Raw genomic sequence first — 12,483 nt, 5'->3', positions numbered from 1 at the left:
CTATTGATTGGCAGTGGATTCTTTTGGCAGTGGCATTATTGGTCAGAGTGTATGCTCTATTCCTTGTGGAGATTCAGATTGCTTGGTGAGGGTTTCAGTAGGGTGGTTGAATTTCCCAGCTGGGGCGTGATTGTTTCAGCTTGATGCCACCATTACAGCAAGTACACTTTACGCTGGAAGTGGCGAAGACTTTCATTCAGCCATAGCTGATGTTCTTGGTTTGTGTTCATCATCTACCCTTTAGTTGGCGCCATTATTGGATGTAAGCACATCCCCAGTGCGTAGGGAATAATCTGGATATTATAAATCAGAAATCTGCCTGGTATGTTATATCAATTCTGATTTAATTGAATGTTCTTACTTGTTTCAGCTTCCTTCCTTATTTGCTGTTCTTTATTCATTACTTGCTTGTATATTCAAAAAGTAAAAAAAGAAACCAAACATTCTGCAACTTCTCTATTCTGTAAGACCATCAGCAAAATCACAGGAAAAGATAGTTTATTATTTTAAAAATTACAGCAGATCAGCAAGGGGATCCATCAGGGATCTTTCACAACTCAATGCCTTTTGATGACAAATTAGGCCTTTCTAAGGATTTCGCTTTGGATCCTTTGGAAGGGTCAGGAGCGAAACTGATGTTTTATGCTCAATTTCCTCATCCCATCTCGTTCCAACTTGCCCACAAGGCATAGATAGGTCATTCCTCACTCAGTCAAGACGTAGGAGCAAGCTTTGAGGTCTAGACTGGGAGCAAGAGAGGAGTCTAAGAAAATTTGCTCTGGACCCTTTGGAAGGGTCAAGAGTGAATTTTGGAAAATATGCTCAAATTCTTGACCTTTCTCCAAATTTTCAAGTCTAGACTTGATCATTAGGCGTTTTCCAAGGATAAATAGGTCAGTTTCACATCAATCAATGCCTAGAACTTCACCATTCATCAACCGGACCAATCTCAAAACCCTCAAAGGGAAGAATCCTTGAGAACACCTGTTCACATACCTCCATTCACTTTCTTAACTTAATGACATAGGTCTCAAAGGCGAGATTCCTAGCATGATACAAAGATTTTCCCAAACTCAATGAAGACTTAACCCAAGAAGCAAGACTTAGGCCTAACTAAGAGGAAGCTTTAAATAGAGACCCTGACTTGGACCACCTACTGACCAATTTGAACCTAAGCAGACGACCCTATCCTAATGAGCCCTCTGGCGACCCTTCAATGCAAAGACTAATAGCCAAGAACCTAAAAAAGCAAGAAAACTAACTCTAGAAAGCAAAAAGCAGGGGTCCCCATTTGCAATGGGGCGATGTGTGAATATGTCACAACAGTATCAGACCTTTATGCTCAGTTAAAGGTATGTACATCGGTCTTTTTAAGTGAAAGAAAGCTATCTTAATTGCCTTCTTAATGTGTTATGCATTATTCTATATTGTATCAGCTATTTATTTCACTTAGCATTCAAAACATTACTCAAAAAGTCTCAAAAAACACAAACAAAACAAAGAAATCAGTCAAACCCCCACTTAACATACGCTGGCCAAAGACTTTATCAGCAAAACAAACAGTTGGTTTGGATCAGATTTGGTAAAATTGGGTTGGGGATCTTTCAGAGAGAGGGAGAGAGAGAGAATTTATCTTTCTTCTATATTTTTATATAAGAGGGGGGAATTAGTTATGGAGAGGGACCTTGGGTGAAGCTTGATCCAAACCCAAGCAAACTTGAGCCGAACCCAAGGGGGATTCAAGTATGCAATGCAAACAAACTTTAACGCAAATAAAGCTCTCTTGTTGTTCTTAGGCTAGGGCATAAGGTGATTCAACACTTCTACACTAGACAAGATATCTTATGCTTTCTATTTATCTAACATATAAAAGGATCTAACACAACAAATGACACTTGTACTTGTATAGCTAAATTTAGGGGCAAAAAAATACAGGGAACGCATGGTTGAATTGAAAGAATACAAACAAATATTACTATGTGTTAATTGTGGAAGAATTGCATACAAAGCTACAAGATTTCTCATAATAAAATTTGCAAAACAAAGCTTGCAATAATTACTAAATTGCACTCAAGTCACAAGACAATTGCACAAGGAAGGCAAAGAACTTTGCCATCTACAATTTCAACAAAAAGTAGGCATGCAGATTATTGAAAACCTAAGTGCAAATGACATTTAAAAGGTTTACAGAATATTGCATGAGAAACAAATAAAAATCTAATTAGAACTTACAAGTTAATAATAGTTGGCTTGCACAGAAAGCATGTCCAAAATATCGCCAACTAAATTTACAGATATGGATCCAAAATCTCACATCTCTTGAATTAAGAGATTTAAAATAGGTCTCTGAAAATAGAGATTCCTCAAATAAGTATATTAAGCCCAAAATAGAGGCAGCTAAAAATAACTACTCAATAACTCCCGTTGACAAGCTTTGTGCCTAAGTAGCATTCTAGATATTTTGAGGAAATTGATTAATTCTTGATTCTCCAACTACAAAAATTGAATCCATTTGAATAATTTGCATCTGAAATGCACAGTTAGCCTTTAAATTGTTGACTCAAATTTTGTTAGTTTTCTTCACCTCTACATATATGAATTGTGATTTTACGCAACTCATACATATTGCACAAATGTCGAGTTTTCCCAAAATTGTCCTTTATCAACTACTAAAATTCATCCTATACTTCATCTAGATCAACTATCCTACCGTCTTTTTCTACATGTTTACATGGAACATAAATCACGAATTTGGAAAGAAGCTCTTCTACTTTATTCAATTTGTTATTCTGTTCATACGAAGTATAGACATCTTCATCCAAAATTCTCATCAGAAACCTGTATTGCCCATTCCATGTAAATTTCTATTTTTCTTGCAACTAATTCAATCCTAGTGTAATGGTAGGTGAGATATTCTTTGCAATTTGCTCATAGCTAGGAAAGTTTTCAGTCATACCTTTTTCCATCTTGATTATCTTATATCCAAATTCCTTTTCTTTGGATATCAACTTACTCAACATCTTGGTACCTGTTGATGTGTTTTTCATGCACATGCAAACACAGAATAAAATACCAAGGTATCTTATCCTCTCTTGAACAAAGTTTCCCGTTTGCTGAAGATCTCGCCGAAGGATCAATCGAGGCAACTCCAAGGTTCTTGTATGTAGGGTCTCTACGTGTGGATAAGCTTCTCGCGGTATGATGTGATTTTGCTGGAATCACAAGGGGACTTACACTCGATGACCTGAGCGTTTGATTTGCTTTGGATATCGCTGGAACGTGGGTCTTTACTGATCCTTGATTTTTAAAAAAGGGAAAAGGATAAGGGTTGGAGAAGGATCTAATTCTAACACTAAGAATGTAGGAGCAATGGATGACCTTTGATGAAATTCTAACTAAGTCTTGCTTTGACATCCTAGGATCATCTCCACAAGATTAGTGTGATCTTCTGAGGAAAGCTTTATGATGTTTAGATCACCGTTACAAGCATGGACACTGTTAGGTTGATGCATATCAATGAAGAAGCGATAATTGAAGTTAAGCTTAAGTTGAATGATTCCAGTTGACTACGCAAGGCAAGTTTGCAATCAACAAACCGCTAGTAGTATGGATATACAAATTTCACCGTTGATCATACAAATTTCTTCCATTCACCTAATAACATGAAATCAAATTTGAGAAGTATATAGACCATGCAAATTGGTGAATCGACCCATAGAATTCACCATTTCTTCAATGAAGTTTACAAGTCTTTTGCAACAATATCTTGGCAACAATCTTTGCCTTCTCTTTCTACTCTACTCTAACTATTCACTATTAACTAGCTATTAACCTTTACAAATGAGGAGCCAGGGCTTTATATAAAGAACCCTTTACAAACAAACGACTCTGATTGACTTAGAATCAAGGGCTAGGATTACAAGATAGAAACCCTAATTAGGGTTTGTCACAACAAACTTCCTTAGCCAATTAGAAAATTACATTCCCGGAGCGAGGACCAATAGGAAGCAGGGGTATTTACACCGAAGTTTGTGCCGCCTCCTATGAGTCAGGGACATTGAATCTGGACATGCTGAGGTGGACCAATCCGACTGGAGGAGCAGTGACTGGGATGCCACCTTGTTTGACGTCTGTGTCTTGGTTGATCTCTTTTCTGTCTCAATTTGATGAATGATGTACCTCTTTTACTCCCAAGTGCTTGATGAGGCTTTCTTGTCGTTAAGTCTTCCTTCTCCGGTAGCATACCTTGCCTTGAAGTGCTGGCGAATCCTTTCTTTGTCATCTTGTGGTTACTTAGTGTGGCGAAGTGAAGGTTTTGGAGGTAGATGGCAACTCCTAGAACACATGTAGTCCACCTTTATGCCTTTGGAATGTCCTTGATGATGATGGACTAGAACAAGTCGTCCTTGTCTTGGTCTGATCCTCCTCCATCTGCAAAACAAACCAAAAGATGATTAAGGACACATGATATATTTATCCCGATCATAGCATTTCTTACCTTAAATCATCAACAAAAAGGCATTAGAATGAAATTCGCTCAAGATCCTCCCCAGGGATAGGCCCTATAAGAATTTCGCTTTGGACCCTTTGGAAGGGTCAGGAGCAAAATTTGCATTTTAGCTCAAATTTCATCATCTACTTCCCTTGAACTTCCCTTGACCTTTTAATTGCTTTCTCCTGAAGACATCATTGATTTGATCTCCTAAAAGACCAAAAGAGTGGATTTAACTTTGGACCTTGGCCAAGGACAGTACCTATAAGGAATTTTGCTCTGGACCCTTTGGAAGGGTCAGGAGCCAAATTTGCATTTTAGGATAAAATCTTCACATTTTGTGACCACAACTTGCTCAAATGCATGTCTAAGGATGCCTTTAATCTCAATCAACACTAGGCTTGATGCGAAATTGGAGCAAAATAGAGGTTTTAAGAATTTTGCTTTGGACCCTTTGGAAGGGTCAGGAGCGAAATTCACATTCTAGGACAAATTCTATCATTTCTCTACTCCAAAATGCCTTCCAAGGCAAGCATACACTAGTCTTCTCTCCACCAAGGCCTGGGAATCCATCTCTTGACCTTCATCATGGGCAAATTAGGTGAAATTGAGAATTTCGCTCTGGACCCTCTGGAAGGGTCAGGAGCGAAATTCTCGACTTGCTTGTTTTCCTTCAACTAAGTCTACTCTTTTCACTTTTCATACTTGGACTTTCATTTTTGAATCCCTCTCTCAACATGACAAAACTTGCTTGACCCTCAAAATAGCTAGAAAGGAGAATTTCGCTAAGAATCATGGCCATGGATAGGACCTATTTAGGATTTCGCTCTGGACCCTTTGGAAGGGTCAGGAGTGAAATTCTTGTCCTACCTCAAAATCTTCATCTTTGGTGGCCAAAATCCATCCAAGGGCAATCCTAGGGGCATCTCCCAACTTCTCTCACCTTGGTCTAGGCTCGGCTTGGCACAAATGTTGGAAGATAGAATAGTTTTTAGGATTTTCGCTCTGGACCCTTTGGAAGGATCAGGAGCGAAATCCTTGCTTGAGTTCATTCCTTCATTCTTCCACTTCAACTCACCTCAATGGTCAAGGAAACATTGCTCCATTCTTCCCTAAGTCATAAAAACCAAAAGTTTGACTTGATTTGCAAGGGAAATAGGTGATCTTAGGAATTTCGCTCTGGACCCTTTAGAAGGGTCAGGAGCGAAATTCTAGTTTTTTCCCAATTCCTTCAAATTTATTGATCACTAGCAACTCAAAGTCATTCCTAAGGACATATCCAATCCTATCTCACCCTGACCCACACTTGACTTGGCACAAAACTGGGAGAAAAGAGTGGTTTTGTGGAATTTCGCTCTGGACCCTTTGGAAGGGTCAGGAGCGAAATTCACACTCTAGGCTTGATATTTCATCTTTTCAACTCCAATCTTCTTTGCGAGGCAAATATACACCACTCCACTTGCACCTACGCCATAGGAATCACTGTCTTGAGCTCATCCAAGAAGAAAACAGGAGTTTCCAAGAATTTCGCTCTGGACCCTTTGGAAGGGTCAGGAGCGAAATTTCTATTTTAGGCTAAAATCCTTCACTCCTTCACTTTGAGTCACTTTCTAAGGCAAAAACATATCAATCCACCCTCCAACATGCCTTAGAAACTAAGAACTTGGCCAAAACAAGGAAGAAAATGAGGTCTATGGGGATTTTCGCTCTGGACCCTTTGGAAGGGTCAGGAGCGAAATCCTCAGTCTTGGCTTGATTTTCTACTTCATTCATCCAATTCTTCCTCAAACGTGATCAATTCAACTTCCTTCCACCCTAATCAAGGCAATCCACCATCAAACTAGCTCCAGACAAGGCTAACCTAGGGCTTAAGGCAAAAAAGAAGGTCAAATTGAGGGTTTGCTCTGGACCCTTTGGAAGGGTCAGGAGCGAAATTCATAAATTAGGTTGATTTCACACTCCATTGCCTCAATTCACCTTCAAACTTGATTAAATTCACCTCTCCTTATCACCATCAAGTCTATTTGCCACTTACTTAGCTCAAAACAAGGTCTTTCGAATGTCCTAGGCAAAATAGAGGGTCAGATGAGGATTTCGTTCTGGACCCTTTGGAAGGGTCAGGAGCGAAATTTCCATTCTAGGTTGATTTTCAGCATTTCATCGCCTCAAACCTCTTTTCAAAGGCTAGAACACCTCAAGGTCACTTGAATCATGCCTTAGAAATCCAGTCCAAGTTAGCATTCACTTGAAGGTTTTGTGAATAAAAAAGGGTCTCATATGAATTTCGCTCTTTACCCTTTGGAAGGGTCAGGAGCGAAATTCCTCCTTATGCTCAAATCCTGACTTCATTTTCATATTTCTTCGCTCCAAAGAAGTGTTTTGCCCTCAATAATGCCTGGGAATAAGTTAGTTCTAAGTTTGGATCAAAGTAGAATGTCCTATAGAGGAATTCGCTCTGGACCCTTTGGAAGGGTCAGGAGCGAAATTTGACATTTTGGTCTCTCCGTCAGGATTCATATATGGAATATAACATTTAAGTATAAGTGACATTTCCTTATATCTTTCTTCTTTCTTATACTTCAAGTTATATTCCATATATACTGTCAGGATGTTTGATAGTGGTTTTGGACCTCCAGGAGTTATAATGCAAAATCTAGTTTTTGGAGGATTCTTCAATTTTCCAGACAGTCAAATTTCAGATCAGGATGACATTCCAGACTTAGCCAAATTTCAGGACATTTGAAGATCAGGATGACATTCCAGACTTCATCACTCACCAATTTGACCTAACTCAGATCTTCAAAGATGATATTAACTCACCAAGCTTCATTGACCTCCTGAAACTCAAACAAGACACTATTAGCAACAAGAGCAAAACTAGGCGTAAGGGAGATTTTCAAAGAAACCCTAACCTGGAGCACCTGCTGACTCCCCCTGGCTCAAGCAGAGCCTGCCATCCTAGTGATCCCTCTGGTGACACTCAAAATGAAAGGGCTAACAAACAAAACCCTAAAAAACCCTAGAAAGCAAAAAAAAAGTAGGGTTCCCCATTTGCAATGGGGCGATGTGTGAATATGTCACAACAGTACCTTGTTGGCATATATCATCAAACCATTTTTCCATATTCTTTCTGAGCAGATCTGATCACTTTGCTCATTAGTCAATCTAATGGCAGAGATGAGTTATAAATCTTTGGAGCTGTTTGATTTCAAACTTCAAAGTTGTTTGTCATCTTTGTCCATGATGTTCTTTGAGACAACTTCCACCATGTTTGCATCACTATGATGTGTGTTAACCCCCAAATTGGTCTTGGTTATCTAGAAATCAGCCAAATCAATATTTTGCATGTTTATCTTGTGGAGGAATGGTGGTCTCTGTCATCAAATCACCACCTATCATCCAATTCATTCTAGACCGACTCTTGGGCTTCTTTTCGTCTTAGTCTTCAAGGATGGTGGAAAGTATAGCAAAATTTATTTTTTACGTAGTAGTTTTGCACTTGACAAATCTCAGCTACCTCTTCATCTTTTGAGCCTTTTTTTGGCATGACAAGTGTGTTTTGAAGATCTTTCTACGTTTGTTGATCAACAAAAATATGAGCGCAAAAAATAAAAAAGCACAAATGACATGGCAAAAAAGACAGATTGAAACATGATGTATAAATGGATACGATTTGGAAACTGATGTTTTCCAAATACATGCTATAAGCTATATTTGCTTTTCATGTCATAATTCGTGTGCAAAGGGTGACAATTATATGGAAATGGTTACATATAAATGTAAATTGATGTATGTTCATGTAATAATACGTGTATTGGGGGCAAAAAATATCTGGCAATGATTATACGCAAATGTAAAATGAGTTTTTCTAGTTTTCTGATTGTAAAGGAATTCAAATGGATCAAGGTAGTCTCATGGATCTATAACCTAGGTATCATCACACATACCTTCGATATAGCCCCTCTTAACAACAATCACTTTTATCACACCCATCCATGAGTAATATAAATTTATTTTGGCCACATATTTACACATGCAGAAGTATAAGCATGTTTTGTTTGATTTTAATTAGGGGGTATAAAAAGAATATTGTAGTATCATGTTCCTACTATGTTATGATGAAGTATGTAGAGCCATATAAATAATACTAACTAGTTGGAGTACAAACAAATGCAAATGCTAACCATAGGAGTACAACAAATGCAAATGCTAACCATAGGGAGAAGGTCTTTAATGGATGTTATATGATGTGAAAGGTGAGACAAATACTGAAACATTTAATAAGTCTTTATGGACCATGTTATGGATTTTGTACCCTTTCTTATGTCATTATTACATTGTAAAATTAAATATGATTATCACTAAAAGATCATACATGTTCACTTGAATGTATTAATGATCTAATTGCATGTCATAAAAATGTGAGACTTTCTTTCTATGTTGTGTATCTCTAAAAATCGCCATGATTCATAGCAGATATTCCTGATTAATTGTTAAATGCAGGTCCGCCTTTGAGCAAATGAGATTTTGTGAAATATTTCACTCAGATGATACTGGTTGGAGGACCTGCAAGATGTGTAAAAAGGTAAGAAGGCATATAGACTTAGTAAGCACAACTTTCAGAGATTACGGGATTGTTTTAAATTTCTGAGATTGTGTTGCATACGGATTTTATTTTAGGTGTTTTTCTGCACCGTCCCAGTACTGTGAACTCTTATCACTTTATTTACTTATTTTTGTTTTGACAAAAATGCATTTTAACAGTGGGTTTGAGCTTCTAGGAAAGGGAAAATTTAATCTTCAGCTGTCATCCTGCAGCGTGTCCATTGTGGGTGCATTTCGTCTATCAATTTATTCATGCATCTTGATGGTGGAGGCATTGAATGCATTCTTTGTGCCAGGAAAAGGGGCAGCCATATTTCAGTAAGATCTTTTTTCCTTAAGTCAAATAGAGCATGCCAATATTTGCTGAAGTCTTCTATTAGCTTTTCTTTGGCATCCTACCTTGGCATTTCTAGGGAGTTCAAAATACATTTGGAGTTATAATGATTGCATTTTAGCTTGCAGTGGTTGTCTAATCATCATTAAATAGAATGAGTCCATCATGAGATATCTGAGTTCAAGTTAGCCACCATTTATTTTGCAGTTCAGATTTGTAATATTTTTTATTGCTGATTTTCTATCTTTCCATCCAAAGAATTAAGGAGTAGTTTTCATGATATGCATCAAAATGCTTTGTTGTTCAAATCATGATTTTCAATGAAAACATCACCATAGTTTAAGAGTCATCTACAATATTAAGTTCTAGGAAATAAGATGATATTGCTTACAAAGTTGTTTGTTGCATGCCAATTTGCTATGTTCCTTCTTTAGAACAAATGCATGGCAAGTCCAAATGTTTTTCTTTTAGATTCAATCAAGGATTTCAATTGCAAGTTTCAAGTATGTACATATTTTTGCGTTCTAATGTGGTTTTGTATGTTAATTATAAGATAAATTTTAAATCTTAAGACTGTTATGGTAAATTGATGTATCAAACAAAGGAGATGAAGGCTCCCTTAAATAGATTTACAAAGATGATGTTTTTAAATGAAATAATCATGAATTGAAGATAGAAAAGGAAACTTCCTAAAGCAACTAAGATGATCATTAAAGAGACATTACATTATTTTAATACCCTCCCTTAATGGTCATCGTTTGAAGTTTGAACAACCCTACAAAAGACAATCTGCAAGTCTTTTGATCACAAACACAAAGTAGGCTGCCCCTTCTCTTTAGAACACTCTATTGCTGCCGAGACTCTCCTTGGAGCTACAAAATGTTAATGATCAAGAGTACCAGAATGCTTCCAATCTGATGTTGGGAAACAAAATTGTCCCTCCTTGTAGCTAGAGATATCAGGGACAGCTAGTCAAAGTGAAACCACGATTTTGAGGAAAAATCGACAAACCCTCCAAAGAGCTAAACTCGATTTTAGCAAAAACCACAAAACTTTTGCAAATGAGCACCGAGCACTGTTTGCCCTAGCATTGCAAGAAACTACTGTTGTAGATGTTTGCCCAACAACTCCAGCTGCGATCCAAAACATACTGCAACAAACCACGATTTTTGTGGACAAAATCGCCAAACCCGATGTGATGCAAAGATCACCCACAAAGTAGTAATTTTTTCAGGACAAAATTATAAAACCTTACTTTTAAGGAGAAAAATCGAAAAAACCAGACACAATTTTTGAGGAGAAAAACTGATCAAAACCCACACACTGAAACATCAACGAGTAATTGGCACAAAATCCTAGACACAGATCAGCATGCACAACTTCGTTTTTGAGGAAAAAGCGGTAAAACCGTTGTACAAAATGATTTTTGTGGAAAAAAAATCGTACAAAACTCAAAAATAATTTTTTATGGAAAAAATTATAAAACCCATCCAATGATTTTTTTCCTAGCGAAAAAATCATAAAAGCCTTGATGCCAGATCACAAAACGGGCATCAAAAGCAGAACCGCTCAAGCAAGGGTTGCATAGATTATGAAAATGCCGGCTTAGGAAAACAAAAAAACATGACCATGGAAGTCGAGGTTGTAGGTCTACTTAAACAAAGCGTGTAACAAAACCCGTCAACCGCTGTCAACAGAGACGTGAACAAAGAGGCTGTGCGGGTTGGACAAAAGAACTACAGCCGACCACAGGCTGAAAGAGCCTAAAAAAACACAGGCACAAATGCAGATCGCGTGTAGAGGACAACAAAGACGAAAAAAATATTGCACACGGGCACAAAGAGAAGATGCTGTGATTTGGAGAACAACCACAAACTCTGTAGGATTCGCACAGAAAACCCACGAGCTCCCACGATCACGAATAACTCACGAACTCTCAGAAATACAAACATAAAACGTTGGACGGGTTTGTAAAACCCTTGACAAAAAACAGGAGGAAAATGCTTGCGAATTTGCTCACAAAAAATCCACAAACTCTCCAATGATTTCAACAAAACCTCCAACGATTTTTATTTTCATAAAAAATCAAAAAACAAATTTTTGGAAATCTTCCAGATTAGAAGAGGCTATGAATTTTTGTTTAAAAAATTCACCAAATTTTATGAAACTGTATCGACCCACTTTGATACCATGCTATGGTAAATCAATGTATTAAACAAAGGAGACAAAGGCTCGTTAAATAGATTTGCAAAGACAATGTTTCTAAATGAAACAATTGTGAACTAAAGACAGAAAATGAAACTTCCTAAAGCAACTAAGATGAACATTAAAGAAACATTACATTGTTTTAATAAAGACTTAAAATAAAATTCAATGTGTACTATCTTTACAACTTAAAAATTCAAAGGGAAAATATGTAACCTAAGAATTTGCTTCAAGATTTTTATAAAATTTATCCTACAAAGACACAAAAATTCCACATTTAGAGAATCGTAACCAATTTTTTCTTGTGGAAGACAAACAATTGAAGGATTTTTGGAAGTTATGACATGAAACTATGATGTTATTGATCAATAGATATATACTTGTATATGCAATTATGTAAACAATTTTTTTGCTATTGTTGACGTTGTTGAACAATATCATCAACTTGATCATGAAAGTTGTTCTTGTTAAGAATTACATCATTCAGAATTATGACATAATTTTGATTCTTTCCATAAACCAATCTATGTTCCAACTCATAGATGAAAAACTTGCAAAATTGGCAAGTACTTGCGAGTCAAAAACCATGGGCAAGTTACTTGCCTAAAAACTCACTAGTGATTTTTTATAGAACTCCTTACAATTTTTGATAAAACTTGTCAATAAATCACCAAAACTTCACCTAAATGAGTATAAATTTATCGTTTCACCGAATGGTAAAAAAATTATATGATTTTTGAATTTCAATCTTGTGATTGGTGATTTAGGGCATGTGAAGCTAGAGGGACCCAAGGGTTGCCAAAAGAAAAAGCAAAAAGAATCATTTTTTAAAAACATTATAATAAAC

General features: G+C 37.0%; 1 protein-coding gene across 3 annotated transcripts in view; it reads left to right on the top strand.

The window, feature by feature from the left end:
• Positions 1-12,483, top strand: part of LOC131032019 (B3 domain-containing transcription repressor VAL2) — a 200,353-nt gene that overhangs the window by 16,835 nt on the left and 171,035 nt on the right. For all 3 annotated transcript variants that reach the window (XM_059212159.1, XM_057962905.2, XM_057962904.2), the window contains 2 exons: positions 8,996-9,077; positions 9,311-9,415. In XM_059212159.1, coding sequence (XP_059068142.1) covers positions 8,996-9,077; positions 9,311-9,415 — 187 coding nt within the window. The remainder of the gene's footprint in view (positions 1-8,995; positions 9,078-9,310; positions 9,416-12,483) is intronic.

The sequence above is a fragment of the Cryptomeria japonica genome, chromosome 10 (genome assembly GCF_030272615.1).
Source record: "Cryptomeria japonica chromosome 10, Sugi_1.0, whole genome shotgun sequence".
Taxonomy (NCBI): domain Eukaryota; kingdom Viridiplantae; phylum Streptophyta; class Pinopsida; order Cupressales; family Cupressaceae; genus Cryptomeria; species Cryptomeria japonica.
This window is presented reverse-complemented; position numbering and strand designations above follow the sequence as displayed.